Genomic DNA, 18,340 nt, shown 5'->3' with positions numbered 1-18,340 from the left:
CAACATCTCACTTTTAGGTGGTAACAGCTGGTGACCCCTCGATGACCCCACAGAGAGTTTTTGTGCTGTTGTACAGTCTTTAAACTTCAGTCTGGTAGGACTTCTCAACACTGGATGAATTTAATAATATTAGAAAGGTTTAGTCTGGACTGACACAAAGAGCTGAAACTAAAGAGAAATAAGCCTTTGGTTTCTTTTTGAGCTGCTTTATCAAATGCCACCACTGAGCCCTGTTAGAAATGGGGCGCGCCTGATAAGATCCGCTTTCATATTCATTGGCAGGCAAAGTCGTAACTGAAACTAAAATCTGATAAAATGTCCAGGCCTAATCAGCACCACCATTCGTCCTGCATATTTGACGGCATGAAGGAGAATTCTGCGTTCAGATCCCCAAAATCAAGCTTTGATTTAAAGGCAGTAAAATGTTGGAAAAATTGAGCCGAAAAAACCCGAACACGTGATCATCATGTTCAGACAGTATTTTTTTTTTTAAATCACATTTCGTCATAGTTACAATAATTAGCGTCATGATCATTATCAGCTTCATAAATAGATCAGTTGATTTTTCATACAGTTAGAAGTCATATCGCAGCGTTTATGTACAGATTTAAACATTGCAAACAAAAAGCTCCAGCCGAGTCCCTGTCCAGCACATAGACCAATCCCAGTGGATCAGGTTAGTGCCATCTTTGAAGCAAAAGTGGAAAAAAAAAAAAAGATCTGATTGTGGTGCAGCTCAACTGCTAAGTGATCATTTTGGGGGAATTTTCAGTTGCTTAACGTTTGGTTTAAACACCCTTGAGCTTAAGATTTGAAAATCCTTAAAGCTGCACCAGAAACAGCTCGAGTTTTCCTCCCACATGTTGACATTTTAAACTCCTTACATCAGACGGTGCTGGATATGTGCTGCAGTGTACCCAAAAAAAACAAAAAAAAAAGCAGTGATATACAGGCAGTTATAACATAAAACACAAAATCTGTTACAAGCATAATGTCCAGGATATAATCACAGCCCAGTTAGATGGAGCTAGCCTGGGGCAGAGTATAATCCAGGGCATAGTCAGGGCCCAGGGCCAGAGTCCAGAAGAAACAAAGGCAAAGCAAAAGGGAAGTGTCTGTCACTTCCTGTCAGATTTCACGAAACAGAAATAAATGCAACGATACAGTCAAAGTCAGTGAACATTATAGAGCAGGAAATAGACCCACCCTGCAGAAAAGCAAAAAAACCCCTGAAAACTGTCTTTGTTGTGTGCCATTTGGTGACTCCGGTAAAGAGGGAAGTATTCACAAACTGATAATAGTGCAAGAAATGTTAGAGCTCTTTTCATCCAGGATATAGACACAGACCACACCAAGGCAGTCATTTAGCTTTTGTTGAACCATTGTGGATCCCAGGCTGCGTCACGCTAATTAAAGCTGTGCAGATTTTTCCTTGTCCAGCTATTACTGATTGCTGTTTGTCATCAATGATGTTTTTAAACCAGGTTTTATCCAGAGTAACCCGACTAAAACAAAGGGAAACATAATCACCAAATCTGGTGTTTTAATATTTTAGCATTTCAGTTTTTATTTCTCGGAGATGTTATTTTGAATAAAAGCCATCGAAACACAGAAACACGGTCACACTAGGTTCGACAAAAGAAACTGTCTGAAAATCCAGCTAATAGTCTAAGCCTGGATCCCTTTGCCATCCTTGATGAATTTTAATGACTGTTCTGGTGGCAGGCGCTGAAACACACGGGAGACCATTTTGCATCCTAAAGTGTATAAAAAGCAATAAATAAAGGCCGGGACGCAAAATAGCTGCACAGAGAACCTGTGACGCCTAAGACATTTCACACTGTGAACTCCTGGACGTAGCCACAGCCCAACACAGACAGATAAAGCAACTCTTAATTAATCTAAGGACACAATCAGTTAACGTGTGACACCAGCTGACAGATTAACAGGAAGTTTAACGTGAACATTTGTAGGTAGTCTTTAAGGTACAGGCATTTATTTTTTCTGGTGGTTATGTTAAATCTGTTAAAGCAAACAAGCTTTCCTATGGAATGAAGTTCTTTTAGAAAAACACTTAATAAGAAGTGTTTTTTTTTTTTTTAGTGTCATCACAGTTTCACTATAACGTGTAAAACTTGAGTTTCACCAAAGAAAAGGTGATTAAAGCTGCAACAGCTGGTGGATTATCGCTCAATCTCTGGTTGAAACTGCTTAAAAAGTCCAAAGTAAGTATTTTATTTTGAAAGCTCAGTTGCTGACAAACAGCTAGCCTCGTACTACTTTCCTGGCCTAGTTTCTGTGGTGTCTTTGACGTCATTCACCTCAGAGTCTACGGTCTGCTCTGGAGGTCTGTTGGTGGTTAGATGGTCGTAGCCACTGATATAAAAGTCAGAAGTGAACACATCTGGACGAGAGTTTGAACGACATAGAGGACACCACAACAGAGACCTGACCACCATGCAGGCAGGAAAGACAAGGCAGTGGCGAACTGAACTTTCAGAATAAAATATGCAAATACTGCATCTTTTAATTTGGGGGGGTACTCAGGTGTCATGATGACCTCATAAAAATCTTACATTTGGTTCCCTAAGAAGATCAAAAAGGTCAGCTGACAGCATAGACATAGCCCACATACTCAGTAATGTGCGATTCGTTAGCAGACGGGACATAATCAGATCACAACAGAGTTACTGCATACAGGAACCAATGTCAGTCATTTAGGATAAGCGTCCTTCAGGATATAGCCAGGCCCTGACAGACAGACAGAGTGTTAAGACATAAAGTAGAAACCAGTGAAAGCAAAGATTTACAGACAACAGAAAGCACGAGTCTGTTATAATGTGACCACTGCAGGTCGTAGCCAGGACTCAGAGCAAACTGAGCAGTGCGCTCTAATGACAGTACATTCAACATAGACGTACATGAGTTGAGGCCAGCTTTTAATATCCTCAGTGTTTCCATTCAGTGTCTTCTTCTACGCCTTTAAAAAGTACTGCTTCCTCCAGGCTGAAAAGCATGACATGGACATTATTTCAGCATTTAGTCACAACCCAGGCTGAAATGGTGAAAACATAACAGCTTCAGGCAGTAGTCAGAGCCTACAGCAGGTCTTAGCGCAGAGATGGGGTAAGGAAGAAAACTTGGTTCCAGGTGTTAGCCTGAGTCTGGCTGACACCTTCCAGCTGAGGTGAATGGTAGTGGTGAGATGGAAGTGACTGCATGGATTAATCCAGGTGATAGCCTCATCCTGACCCAGCAGCACTGCTACCGGGACTGCTCTCTTTACTGAGACGAACTAATTCCTGGGACAACAGCTCCAGGTCCTGCAGAAAACAGAAAGAAAATGTTTATATATCAACAGCTTTACAGCCCATCTCTGAAACAGCAGCACCCGTTTTTGGATAAAATCTTACTCTGAACATGAAGACCAGGAGATACGATGTAATCTTTTATCATTTAATTCATCTGCAGCTAAAAGAAAATAACAGCAGAGCCCAGACTATAGTCTGTATCACAAAAGTGAATTATTACAAACCTATAAGCTATAAATTTGTAAACTCAGTAATTGAAATGATTTCAAGCAAGTGCCTCAAGTAAAACATCATTTTGTAATTTACAACATCTGTTACTAACAGCTGCAGTACGCTCAGTGTGAAAAACACAAGTACTTAATAAGACACATTTCATGGAAAAAGGTTGTTCCATGATTAAAGCCACTGATCTGTGCTTGAAGGCTCTGAAAACTGAATTTTCTCTCAGCTGATTGATCAGATATGTAGCCATTTTCTTTTGAATGGGATGTGGCTGCACTGGTCAGCAGAAAACGATTTTTCAAAATAAAATGTTGACAAATGGGACATTTAAAGTCAATTCTTTGAATTTCTCCCCCTAAACCAGTGGTTCCCAAACTTTTCTTTCGCTAGGCCCCTCTTTGTTTTACAAGAAAAATGCCCCCCCCCAAGAAAAAAACAAAACACGTCCTCCAACCACACACGCCCATATTTTGCTCCATTGCGGTTTATTTCACACCTCAAACATTTACTAAACAATTAAGCAAATACAAGTAATCTGCAGGTAGTACGAAAATAATCTACTGACTCTTTTACGCTGCGTCCGCACCTACACGGGTATTTTTGAAAACGCAGCCGTTTCGTCCACGTAAACGGCGTTTCGAATCACCGAAAACGGAGATTTTTTTAAAACTCCTTTTTTCCGTTTATGTGTGGACGAGGAATACAGAGTTCGTCACGCAGCGTCAAAGGTATGACCCTTTTTTCACGTCATGCTGTGGCCACGTTATTGTTTACATGAGATGAATAGCAGATAGAGACAAAATACTGTTAATCTGACTGTCTGCAGGTTTTACAGGCTTACATACACACACAGTTACTGTCCCTCCATTTACAAAGGCAGAGGTGTCACGGTGTGATTATTTTGCGTGTAGTTGTTTTTTTCCTGTGTAATATTATTCAGCATTACTATCAAATCAAAAAATGCCTCTCTGTGCAAAATGGGTTCAAAAACAAACAGCTGTGGGATCCTGTTTGTCTGTGATTTGAACCGGGGGAACAAATTACGGCAGGATCAGCCTGATGTTATTTGTATCCTGCTGTAACTTTACTGTATAAAGAGCAAACATCTCTAAACTGTCAGGAGTAGGGATGGGTACCGGTGCCCGAAGAGGAGAGTCCTGGCCCCTAGCCCTGCCAGTATAGCAGAAATGATGAGGATGATGATGCAGCAGCAGCTGTTCTTCTCTGCGTGAGTAGCTTAATGTTCGTGTGTAATTTACGTTGAGTAGGCTAACCACGTTATTACATTAATGCATGTAAGGTGAACTAGCAAACATCATCATAGCTACATGCGGCTGTCTTCTTGTTTGATGGCAGATACTCCCTTCACCCTGGCCAAAAAGGCTAAAATGACCAAAGAAAAAGTGGAAAACAGCTAAACATGAGAGGTTTTGGACAAAGTTTGTGTTTTTTCCATTGTTTAAGCACTGCTTCCAGCCAAGAGTGATGCCATATATGCCCCATAGCTGCAGAAAAGGCTAACATTGTTATCTTTTTACAAAAAACAGCTGAACATGAGAGGTTTTTGGACCAATTTTGTGTTCTCCATTCTTTAAGCACCGGTTTGAGCACCGTTTGAGCACCGGCACCGTTTCAAAAGTACCGGTTTGGCACCGGTATCGGATAAAACCTAAACGATACCCATCCCTAGTCCGGAGCAGTTAGTCATTACAACAAGTGTTTGTGAACTAAAAGCCAAGAATGTGGGATCCTGTTTGTCCGTGATTTGAAGAGCCCAGCGCTGCTCCCGATGAAGGGAAAACCAATTCTGCAGGGAGACCTACTTTGGCACTTGTGCAGGTGAAACCAAAGGGAAGATGCTTCACCATATTTTCTAGTCTTTGTCTTGGAAGGAAGCTGGTTTGGAAACATATTCAGCGATGCTTCATCTCCTGCTTTGCGTTCGTGTGGAGCCCCGTCAAAAACCTGTCCATTACGCTAGCAGTGTCCAAGCGTTTTTGTTTTTTTTTCCCCTTTTCATGCCACGCCCCCCTTGCAATGGCTCTGCGCCCCCCCTAGGGGGCGGGCCCCACACTTTGGGAAGCTCTGCCCTAAACCAACTCGCTCTCTAAAAACTGATCTTAGATGCAGCAGACTTATGGGGGGTTGGGCTTCACCTGGCCGAATTTTTCGATTACTTTTTGAAGTCGTCCTTGGCTGTGCATCTTTCTCCTGTTTGTGCTCTCGTTTCTAATCCAACACACAACATCTGCTTCCTCCGTTTTTGTCGGAACTGTAAGCTGGCAAACAGCTGGCAGATAGATTACAGCCACCTTGTGGTGGTAGTGGTACACTACATGCACAAGACAGATCGGACAGATGTCCGTAAAAACGTAAATTTTTTTTATATTTTATGACAAACTTGTTTTTGCGTAAGGTTAAGCTTTGTAAGCTATTTTATTTTTATTCAAAAACCATGAACATCCCCATTTATGGCTGATTTAGACTTCTGAGCGAATCTTTGTACAACTTCACCTTCGCCGTGTGTGTGTGCGTGTGTGTGTGTGTGTGTGTGTGTGTGTGTGTGTGTGTGTGTGTGTGTGTGTGTGTGTGTGTGTTCCAGCCACGATAGAAAAAAATAATATGTCAGGACTTTTCCCCCCATTTTTTCTTGTAGCGTGTTTTTTGTTTCTTTTTCAAAGTCAAACGTGTTTGTCCCTGAAGTGTTTCCACATCTTTGGACTTTACCTCACGCCTGATGCTTTCAACGATCTCCCTCTAGGAAGATCTGACACTTGAAAGAGCGATGATTATTCCTTATGCTGAGACAATGATTGATATTCTCTCAGTGATTCATTCAAACCTGCGGTGAAATGCTATATGAGGAAAAAGCATAGGAGGAATCAATGTTACGGAACAGGCCAATCACAGCAGTTGCGTTGACGTGGTGTGCTGTTAGATTTTCATCAAAGCGCCCGTATGCACAGCACAGATTGCTACACTTGCTGTTACTGCGTGTGTGTAATTGTTTGTGTGAGATAAAAGCGAGTGGTAGACCATGGACATTCGCTGTTTTGGCGATGACCTCGCACTGGGGCAAAGTGGTTTGGATGAGAACCATCAACTCCAAGTCTGAGCTGATGGTTCTTAGCTGGAAAAGGGTGGAGTGACCACATAAAGAAACCCACAAGGCTGATGGTCTCCGTGTGTGTACATTACCTTAATGAAACTGTACATACATTGTTTACGTGTTTCATCTTCAGTCTTTTATTAAGTGTTTATTGATGTTTCTATCAGATTTCTTTCAGCTGTATTAATTAATCATTCTCAGTAATGAGATCAATGAAGATTTCCTGGACAAAGATGAATGCAGCAAACTGATGGATTAGCAGATTAAAAATTAATAATAAGACCTGTGGAAACACTTCAATCAGTCTCAGCCAATCTGAAAAAACATTGTTTAGCCACCTGTGAAACTTCCAGGCTGTTCTTTCTGCTGTTATTGGTCTAAACAGTCAAGTCGGTGAAGATGAAAATCATCCACCCTGTGTGTGTTTGAATCGGTAATTTAAAGGATATTTTATAGAACTAAACCCTCACCCCGTGGAAACTGTCCATGTAGCATGTTGGTGTGGACCGTTACCTTCTGCAGGTGCATGTTCTTGGTGAGCTGCTCCTCCAACATGTGCTGCAGCTTCTTGTTCATCTCCCTCAGATTCTCGTCTCCTGGTTTCACCAGCTCTCTTAGGACCGAACCCAGACCTCCCCGGTCTCCCTGAGAGCCTCCGTGACCTCCGACCGTGCTCCCCGACACATCTGAGCAGAAAAGCAAAGACGCGAGATTCAACAGAGATTCGTTTTAAAAGAAACATGCTGGTCAAACGGCCCGAAGAAAACACCAGAAGCAGTCACAACAGGGAAATAAGGAGATAAGAACAAGGAGATGAAGAGGAGGGTGAGGAGTGGAAACAGGAGGTTTGTTTGTTTTGGTGTTTTCCTTTATTTCTAACCAAACGTTGCACACAAAAACACAGAGGTGAAGCTCGCCACCAATCATGGAAACAGACATTAAAAACTGACTCTAACGGTAAGAAAACACAGCGTGGCTAACATTAGCAGTGCTAATAGTACCAGCAGGCTCACCTGCTTGGTTACACACCGCTTGAATAGTTACGTCTGTATTTACTCGAGCACAGCAGACACACAGCCATTTATGTTCTACATCAAAAATCTTCCCACGCTGCTAGTTTGCAACACAGATCATGGACATTATCTACGAGGTCTGTGGTGCAGGACACTCTGGGTAGTTACAGGTGGCTTTGAACATTTCGTTTTTGGTCAGCTAACCCCGTCATCAATCATCGGCAGCTCATCTATTCGATGTGTTTCCTATCATCACAATAAATCGTTTATACGGTTTACTGGGGTGACTCTGTCATCCCTCCAAAGCTGTTTCACCCAGATTCTGGCGATCACAATATCAGTGAGTCATCATCTCGCCAGGAGCTGCCGAGAAGCCCTCAAGCAAGGCACCGCCCACTCAACTGCTCCTCGTATCATGCTGGAAACTCTGCAGCTGGTTAAACGGACTGCAGCGCGCTCAGTCAGCTTTTCAAGACAAGTTTTAAACAAATGTAAATGAACACTGAATGTAAAGCATATAACTGTGTGTGCGAGTGCTTTTCTAACGAGTGCAGTTTGAAATATTCACACACACACACAGACAGTCCAGCCTTTAGAGAAGCAGCTCCGCTCTCAGTTTTACTGCCCATTAGATTTACCATCATTACTGCGTTAATGGGAGTGGAATGGAGAGACAGAGGAGGGCTGAAGCAGTCAAACATGAAATTGAAAACAGCAGGAGAGAAAGGACAGCGTGAGGCAGCGGGACGAGGGGGGGAGGGATGGAGGAAAGGTAACTATTTATACAGCACATTTCCCACAGAGTCGTTCAAAGAGTTTTACACTGAGGGGAGCGAGAGGATTAACATGAGAAGCTGCTTTTTGTTTACTTCTGTTTAAAATCCAAACCTGCCACGTTTCAGTCCATCTGCAGTTCACACTCAGACTGCACGATTGTTCAGATTGTTCTATTTTACGGCTTTAATTTGATTTTTTTACCACAGAAATCAAAGCCACAAAAATAAGGCACACAATATCTATCATATCCTTCTGCAGCAGCGACCAACTTTCTAATTCATTCTAAAGAGCCACATTTATTACAACACAAGCTGAAATCAGTCGCTTGAAGTGGACCTCTGCACCTCTTACACCTGTGCGGTGAACACTGGTGCTCCTCAGGTGAGTCAAAATCTGGCAAATGGTCCAGGTGTGACCAAACAAAGTGTATGTGAGGCCAGGAATGATGACCTTGAACATAACTTCAGCCAGACGAGGAGGACGATACTTAATTGAAAAATAAGTCTGCTGATAGCTGAACAAGTTATTAAAAACACTTCACACACGGCAGCGTCACCTTTTGAAGACGGACGAGCGGATAACTATAGCAGCGGTGAAACATCAGAGACGTACAAATGTATTTACAGAGACGTGGGAAAGTGAAAATCACTCAGACCAACGAGTTTCTCCGTCCTGACATCCGTCCAGCACGAACTTCTCTCCGTCGTGTTGCAGTGGAAACGGCTCGGCACGAGCGGCACATGAAAGTGTTAAGCACGCCTGTTTTTTCCACCGCTTGTTCCTGTTTTCTCCAAACACAAAGAGTCCATGTAAACCTGAGCGCAGGTAAGTGAAGCGGCAGATTAAAGTGGTTCTAATTAAGTGTCACTGTCAGATAAACGACGTGCTGAGCTGGCTAACTTTCTGCTGACTGACGCACTTTAAGTACCTCAGAGTTTGGATTAGCACTTTGCACCAGCGACTCTTCTCTCAGTTTTACCACTGAGACGAGGATTATTTCAAAGACATATTAAATAACCGTTTTGTACCTCGGTCTGTTAAATGTTCCAAAACACTAAAAATGAAGATAATCAGCATTTTAAAGAAAATCTTTTTCTTTTTTTCTTTGAACTACATCACACTCCTACCTGGTGCTTACTTTACAGATCATAAAGCAGAAAAAGAGCCCGGAGTCGTTTAGCAATGGTGATGTCATAAAGTTTGTGAGGACAGCATTTCCAGCTCCGGTGTTTACAAAACTGTAGCAGCAAACAGAGTATCGATAGATATCATATCCATTTCCAGCTCCATGTTTTTAGTCTTAGGCTCAACTAAAGTAGCTTTTCGTGACTCACAGTTAAAGATGAGATGACCATGTTAACGCTCAGCTCTCAGTGACAATATACAGACCCAAAATCACCACACCTCACACCTGTGAGCATCGAGCACGGCTCCACAGAAGAAAAAAGCTGAAATGTAGCTAGCTAGGTCAGGAGCTAACTATTATTAATAATGCTGAGTCACAGAGTGGATGTCCACAGCAGTCCTGACATGACATTCATGGCTGTTTCCCATGAATTGGGACTCGACACCACATCTCCACTTTCTGACCACTCCTGCCTGCACACACGTTCATGACGCCAACAGCCGTCTTTGACATGTCTTTGCCTTTTTTGCTAAAAGAAATGTTCCTGGTCTGTGGTTGAAACAAAAACTGAATCACAGATGCTCCATAACTAACTACAGTTAAGTTCCAGATGTTTCTGTGAGGAGATGAAACGATTTCTCACCTCTGCGGCTGTCCATCACGTACGTCTCTATGATGGCGCTCTTTCTGCAGATGTCTTCAGCCATCGATGAACAGCTCACCTCCAGATGTTTCACCTGAAACAGACAAAAAACACAATTAGTATTCACTGATGTCACAATGTGTTTATGTAACAACAAACTAAGTCCTTTCTTTAGCATCATTAAACCTGAAACAACTTATTAATATTTAAGTGATTAATAAAGTTCTGCTGAATTATCCACTGGCCTCACAGTGCTACTATACAAACTACCTAAATATTAAACAGACATTAATAATGCATCTAAAAATACAAACCTGCATCTAAAAACAGGACAGACGTTTTACTGTTGACTCGAATAACAAAGAGAAGCATTAAAGCCTCTAAAAGGCACAAGTGAGGCGTTAAATCAGGACGTGGAGAATGTTCTGCTTTCTCTGTTAGTTTTCCACTCCTGTGTCATGTGCTTAGGACTTCAGGAACAGGACATATAGTTTGCTTTCTGGTTTAGCCAAAGACTCCTCACCTTCTCCTCCAGCATCCATTTCTCCTGCTGAACCTCAGCGAGCCGCTGGAACAGCTCTCCGACCTCATCATCGGATAATTCAGCGGGGCGCTGAGACTGAGGGCTGCCTCCTCCGGACTGACAGACACACACAGAGGCTTCAGTTAATGTGAAAGCTCTGCTGCCTTGCTTTATAGCACTTCAGAGCTCATTCAAACCCAGAAGCTCATTATGCAACCAAGAGGGAATTCGTCACATTATTGGACACGTCACAGGGAAGAGTCCTAAAGAATCGGATGAGGTTGAGGCTGCCTTATCGTTAACAGTTTATTTGTAAAGAAAAAGTACTGAAGCTGTGTCTGATGTACTGCACATGTGTGGAACGCCAGGACTGAAATAACAACACTTTTATAACCACTCTTTTAAGTTGGGTTAAACACACTGGCCAGAATCATCAGGAAAACAGACACAATAATGTTTGGTAATAGACTCGTCGCTGTAACTGCTTTTTCTGTGTTTAATCAAACTCAAAAGCTGATCATTCGCTGTATCTCAGAGGTTACAGTGTCTGATGTGCAGCTTCCTGCTGGTACAGTCAGGTGCTAATGGCAGGACAGTGAAGCCAAACTACAGACGTCTTAAAAAAATAAAAAAAATTTATGGTGCCACATGAGGAGACTCTCAAATGCAACTGTGAGAGTGTCGTATTTCCACCTGAGAAAAGGTTTCTAAGACAGAACTTCTCCTCTTCCATTATGGAGGCATGTGAGCTATTTGATAAGAGAGCTTATTAGCAGATTTACACGTTGGTCAATCAATAAAGTTGTTCCTCTTCTCTTAAGTGTTCCTGGAGTTCCTGCATTGTGAATCGTTTCATCCTCTCTATGCATCTTGGAAGCAGGTGAAGTTGTGCCAGAAGCTTTTGCTGCCTTTCACAGGCTTGCTAACATGAACATTACCTCAGTTGTGTGCGAGAGGATCAAACTGCTGCCACAGTCTGTTCTGCTTTTACACTTCGGTACAGCAGCTGCTATCACAGTTTGGGTTCAAGATAATAAGCAGACTTTGTAGTCTCGCGTGTTAAACTCTGCTGAGCCGAACTTTAAAGTCGGATGGAAACAAGCGAAAAAAGTCATCATCATCAGCCCACTGAGATCTATATGTCTGAATGCACACAAAAGCATTCAGTTTGTAGTTTCTCATTAAAATTTAAAGTGTGGACCAAAACGGGACCTTTGAAGCACGCTGAGGCTTTAATCATCACAGAGGTGTCTGATGGGAAACGTTGCAGCAGCAGGACATCATCAAACCCTCTTTTCTCTCATGTGATGCTGTTGCTAATAACAACCGCATCACCACAGTAAACTGAAGTGATGGAGGACTCTGCAGTGTCATGTTTTGACAGAAACACTCATCGACATACAGAGAGTCTGTCAGCTCTATTTACAGTGTTTCTATCAATAGAAACACACACACACACACACACACACACACACACACCACTGACAGAGATAAATATGGCACCAGGAACTTTAAAGATAAATCAGTTGTAAAACGTAATAAAAGAACAAAAGAGAGGATGACAGGATGTTACAGTTAAATCTGTCTTTCAATACAACCTGGAGGTCAGAGGTCGTGATTTGACCTGACACAGAGCTAAGAGGTCAGGAGCAGAAGCTTGTTTAGCTTTCACTGAATACACCAAAAACACTAATTAATCCACTTTTAACACGACAGTTTTTATCTGTCGAGGTTTCAAACTGTGACTTTTTCTTACATTTAGTTTTAACACAGCTTTAATAAATACCACTGTTTACATTTTAATGTGATGAAAGCGCACAGCCGGTCAGAGCTATTCTCCATTATTCTGCCAAATTAATTTTCTGCTTCACTTTCCTAAAGCCTGAAGTATTCAAACAAAAAGGCAAAAGTTATCAGAAGGTTCTGAGAGCAGCTCCATAAAAACCTGTTTAAAATCCTACTCTTGGGCATATTCACACAGCTTCCAGCATGGCTGAAATTTTACATCACATTAACTGAACTTTGAGTTGAACCTGGGTCTTTGCAGGAAATGGTCCAGAGGTGAACAAGAAGATGGCCTTGAATGTGAACATATTTTAATCACACATTTTACTCAGTTTATTATTGTAGAAGGTTAAAAAAAAAAAACCTCAGATGTTAACCTTTTATAGCTGTTGCTATGAAAACAATGTGTCCTTCCAACAGCATTAGTTTGTAGCTGCAGACACAAAGTAGCACTTCAATTAAACCTTCATCTGAAATTGAGATTTCTTCAACTTGCCTGAGGTTTTGTGTAAGCACTCAATGTGTGCTCCAGTAGCTGAACAGCAGAGAAGTCGTATCCAGTAAAGCCTTTAATGATGCGTAAATCTGTCACAAAGTAACATCAGCAAACTGCAGCTGGAGCATTAAAAGGCCCATCAGAAAATTTTCCTTTCACTGTTTCCTCAATCAGTCGATCTGTGATCTCGCTCACGGCTGAATCCAGAGCCGGCCGGAATCTCCACATCCTGAAGACGATCCAGCTGCTGTTGCTGGTCATGTATGAAGTACTGATGGAACGTTTTCAGCATTTTCAGGCGTTCAGCCAGAACGCCATTCTGGCTTAAGCAGCTGCTGACTCCAGGCTGACAGGACATATTCTCAGATGTTCATGTTTGTGTTTGGATTTTGAGATTCATGATGTTGATCACATTTCAGCCATAAACCACCATCAGTACAATGAAAAATAAATAAATGATAACGTGAGATATTGAACCAGACGAGGTCCAAACACCAGTCAACAGAGAGAACAGATGAGTGCATGGCAGCCATTCAAACGCACCATGATCAGGCAAACTGAAAAACACTGCCTGCTCTGTAAGTTGGAGCTGAGTGTGCTGGCTGGGATAATGTCCACACCAAAGCCTGAAGTGTCACAGACATCAAGCTCTGTGTTTAAGGTGGCGAGGAGCTCCACCCACCTTATTCTGATTGGTCGACTGAGACTCCTTCATCATGTCTTTGTAGGAGAAGGAGGACACGGAGGACGAGTCTCCGGTCTGCTGAGTTCGACTGGGACTGTTGATCTCTGACAGAACTAGCTCCTCCAAACCTGAAAGAACAACAATTTCACTCTAAGCATCAGGACATATTCACCTCTTTAAAGCTGCAGTCCACCCCAGACAAACTCTAAATCCCCCAGCTGTTTGACAAAGACTTTTACTTCAACTGCCTTTAATACGTAGCCTTTTACTTTGAGTCTGTTCAGTCCTGTGAGAAATTAAGAACACTCCATGTTTCAGTAGCTCGTAGAAACACTTTTAGCAGCATCTATATGACTTCATCAGTCTCTCACATCACTGGGGAAGAATTTTGGCCCACTCAACCTTGCTTCAGTTCATTGAGGTTTGTGGGCGTTCATGTTCGCACAACTGTCTTAAGGTCCTGACAGAGCATTATAATCCGGCTGAGGTCTGGACATGGACTGGAGCATTGCAACATCTTGATTCTTTTCTTCTTCAGTGTGCTTAAAGCAGGACACTGTTCAAAGCACAGCAGTAACATAAGGTCTATTTATGGCAATAAATGATCCCTTTAAGCAGTGGATTGGTGAATATACCTTTTAAGAGAGCATACGTTCTTTGAAAGCAGAAAGCCGTCTCTTTAGAATTGCAAACATCCCTTAAAGGCAGTAAGTTGTCTATTAAAACGTACACTGCCCCTTTAAGACTGTTGTTTGAAAGTGGCAAGTTGCCGTTTATGGCAGAAAACTGTCTTTAAAAACACCACAGTGTTTCTGTAAGATACTGGACCACCATGTTAAGCATGTGGACAGTCCATTTAAAGACCAAGACTATTCCTTTTAGTATATGAACATCATTTTAAAGCCTCCTGTTCATATAAGACCTATTTATGGCAATAAAGGCTGTTATTGCTTTCAGAAAGCAAACTGCTCTGTTAAGCTGCTGGACTGTCAAACAATCTTTTTAAAAAAATGTGGACATCCTTTTAAAGCAGCAAGCCGTTTCTGTAGGAATGCAAACAGCCCTTTAAGGCAGTAAGCTGCCCATTTAAATGTGGGCAGTTCCTGTAAGAGTGTGATTGTTGCTTTGAGGTAGTAAGCTGTCTGTTTACGGCAGTGAAACTGTGTTTTTAAAGCAGCAAGTTGTCCAAGTAAGACAGCAGTGAGAGAACTGTCCCTTTAAAGGACAAAGTCACTCCTTTAAGGATGTCCTTTTAAGGCAACTGGCCGACCCTTCAGGCTGTCCCTTTATTGTCCAAGGCAATGAACTGTCTCTATAAGACATCCCACTTTACCATTAAGACCGTGGACTGTCACTTTTAAAGCAGCACGCTGTCCTGTTAAAACGACAAACTGCCCCTTTAAGGCACTGGGACGTCCCTATAAGGCAGGTACTGGGAGAGATGGATAAGTAGCTACTTTAAAATGTCTGATTCTCAGGTTTGTGCAGAAGAGGCTTTTAAACATTCAGCACTGCTCATAGATTATACATGAAGCTCAGAACTACCCTGCACCGCTCCAACTGAGAGTGTGTGTGTGTTTGTGTGTGACAACAGAGAGTCTGCTAAATAAGCACCAGAGAATAAGAAAATATGCAATAAAAGAATAACATTTAAATAATATTAAGTGGAAAAAGTTAAAACTTTCAAAATTCCATTTGATGCAGGTGTGGGCAAGAAGTGTTTTGGTTGTGTGTGTATTTGCTTGTGTTTTGCCAGCAGACGCCAGTGTGTCCAGCTCAGCTCTGGGAACCAGAGCGCTCCATTAAATATTAAGCAGGAGGTTCCGGACTGAGCCAGAACCTCCTGACGCAGGGCTAGCATGCCGCTTATTATCGGACTGGTCACGTTACAATCACATCTTGGCCTCACACACACACACACACACACACACACACACACACACACACACACACACACACACACGCACACACACACACAAAACTGCTGTCTCTCCTTCCTGGAGTATTTAAATGGGAGCACCATCCTGTTCGGGGATTTACGTCCTCTACCTCTAAGTTTCAGAGTCCCGTCAGGTTCAGCTTTATGGAGCTCTAAGTGTGCAGCAATCGATAACCTGCAGAAACATGCAGTGCTAATGTCTACAGATTACTCGAGAGAGGAACAGAGTTTCCCATCCAGAGCACATCACACCAGGTGTTTTACAGGACATGAAACTGGTTTTAAAATGCCCAGCTCTTCCAGGATAAGTGGGTCGCCTGCTTTAGACACCGACTGATTGCCATCCAGGGCTCCAGCCTCCAGCACAGATGCTGATGATCATGGATGAACTTGTGCTGCATGAGCACAAGGCTCTTGGCTCATTGGTTGGAGGCATGATTGTGACAAGTGTATCATCGAGCAAAAGCTTGGACCACTGTTACTGAAACGACACCTAATAACTGTGACATGACTTCAGGTATGGTGTCAACATGTTTCATGCTTCTCAGATACCCTGTGTTTGTGAATGTTTCGTCAGCAGCAGACGTCAGCATAATCTTGTACATTGTGTCCTGAGGCATCTCTGTGATGACTTTTAGTTTTTTTACTGGAACGTTTTTAACAATTACAGGCATAAATCAGGACAAACCTACGTAGACTCATTTTTAAAAAGCTATTATTAGAATTTATCAAATCGTCATCAAAAACCTTATTTACACCAAGGGGGCAGTTTTTTCCTTTCAAAACATCCTGAGCCTGGAGGCATACAATAATGTTGAAGTCTCCATGTAATGTACATGTGTTACTCCACAGAAGACTCACCTTTTAAAACTACGGGCTGCTTACTTAACATCTGTTCTGTGAAAAAGGGCGATTCTGAGCATAATGTGCACATGAAAGAGAATCGGTAACGATAGACAGCAGTGCTATGAACAAAAAAAAATGTACGCACATATCAAGCTCCATAGTTTCCTTTTAAAGTGTACTACAAGGCAGCACAGGAGCACAGTGGTTAGCACGGTCACCTCCCTGTCAGCGAGATGCTCCTGGACTCAAATCCACAGCCACCTTCGGTCTTTCTGTGTGGAGCTTGCACTCTCTCCCTTGCGTGGTTGCAAGTGGACTGGCTCTTGTACAGCACATTTATACTAGGCACAAAGCTTTATACAACATGTCTCATTCACCCATTCACACACACATTCACATATCATTTTTCTATATCCAAGGCCTTTCTATTTAACTTCCACACTCCAACAAATGCATCAGGAGCAACTCAGCAACTACAGTATCTTTGGCACGCAGATCAGAGCAGCCATGGAGAGAACCACCAACCTTACGATTAACAGATGACCTGTTCTACTTCCTGAGCCACAGCCTCCCCGTCACACTGTTTAAGCCTCTAATTGGTTGCCCTGCTAACAGCAACTACCAGAGCAAATAGGTGGGGCTTCTTTCTGGTTTTGTAAATCCTGATGGGAAAATTGACCATTTCACCGAATGAGAGGAAACAGATTAAAGGTTTTCAGACTCTGAAGCTGATGTTGCGTCAGTGGGACTGAAGAATGAACAGACAATACCAGCATTTAACTAAACGTAGGGGCATGCAGACGTGAGGACAGCATCACAGTTCGGGGTGCGTACAGTACCTGTCCTGGTTTTGCTGTTGGTCAGAATCTCCTGGAGCCTCTCCTGCAGTTTGTCTGCTCGCTTCCTCTCCAGCTGCAGCTGCCGCTTCAAATCCTTCAGCTACACACACACACACACACACACACACACACACACACACACACACACACAGGTTTATTTTCTAATTATTATTTTCCATGCACCACTGCTCTCAAATTACTCTGCTAAATATTTTTCCTTTCTCATTGCTATTCAGATTCTCGTCTTGCAGTATCGGTTCATCAGTCTGCGTCTGTCACTCACACAGTCCATCCGTCTCTTTGTCTCTGGCAGCATCAGTCAGATAAACAGTAAACTTACCGCTGCGCTTCCCTTCTTCTCAAGAATCCTCTGACCGTCCACAGTGTCCTTTATCTCCTAAACAAAGAAAGCAGGTCAGAGACATCACTGTCAGTTACTCTGATCGTTCTAGTTCATTTCCAAAGTAAAAACGCCAGAAACATTTCCTGAACTGAGAATTTACTGCTTCTGTTTGTCAGACATTATATTTTCTGACTTTTTCAGGGCATTTTATACTATTAAAAAAAATGCACAATACCAAACATGAACACCTGGGTCCATACTGTAAACGTGCCAGATCTAGCTTAAAATGGACATTTTCATCTGCAGTCACGATTGATGAAATTATTAAACACGAAAAAAAAAAACCCAAACCAGCAAAAACACAGACACCAGCCAGAACCATGTCAAAGTGAAAGCAAGCCTGTAGCTGATTTTAAATCTGCTCAGCAAATTATTTTGGTTCCTTAACATTTTGGCCCACAAATTCTGTGCTGTGATCTGCAGAGCATCGTGCAAACACCAAGCTAAACAGACGCTCGCACCTCCACACAGCATAAAGGGAGGGTGACGCTAAAGGCAGACACTAAAACACATAAGCTGGGTGAATAAACAAAGAGAAGAGTAAACAGATTTTGGTGCTTTTTAAACAGGTCCACAGTTCCTGGGTTCAAAGTGACACATTTGTAAAGGTTAAAAACCTCGGC

General features: G+C 42.4%; 1 protein-coding gene across 2 annotated transcripts in view; it reads right to left on the bottom strand.

The window, feature by feature from the left end:
* Window positions 1–461: 461 nt before the first annotated feature.
* The window catches only part of gripap1 (GRIP1 associated protein 1), a 45,646-nt gene continuing 27,767 nt past the window's right edge, over window positions 462–18,340 (bottom strand). For both annotated transcript variants that reach the window (XM_085392776.1, XM_085392777.1), the window contains exons 23-29: window positions 17,655–17,711; window positions 17,315–17,414; window positions 13,688–13,818; window positions 10,725–10,841; window positions 10,202–10,295; window positions 7,156–7,328; window positions 462–3,323 (exon numbers count right to left, since the gene is read on the bottom strand). In XM_085392776.1, coding sequence (XP_085248902.1) covers window positions 3,243–3,323; window positions 7,156–7,328; window positions 10,202–10,295; window positions 10,725–10,841; window positions 13,688–13,818; window positions 17,315–17,414; window positions 17,655–17,711 — 753 coding nt within the window. In that variant the 3' untranslated portion in view covers window positions 462–3,242. The remainder of the gene's footprint in view (window positions 3,324–7,155; window positions 7,329–10,201; window positions 10,296–10,724; window positions 10,842–13,687; window positions 13,819–17,314; window positions 17,415–17,654; window positions 17,712–18,340) is intronic.

This window comes from Rhamphochromis longiceps, linkage group LG20, assembly GCF_057381845.1.
Source record: "Rhamphochromis longiceps isolate RC_006_pf linkage group LG20, R_longiceps_female_GT1.1, whole genome shotgun sequence".
Taxonomy (NCBI): domain Eukaryota; kingdom Metazoa; phylum Chordata; class Actinopteri; order Cichliformes; family Cichlidae; genus Rhamphochromis; species Rhamphochromis longiceps.
Note: the sequence above shows the minus strand (reverse complement) of the source record. Positions and strands in the feature narration are given on the sequence as shown.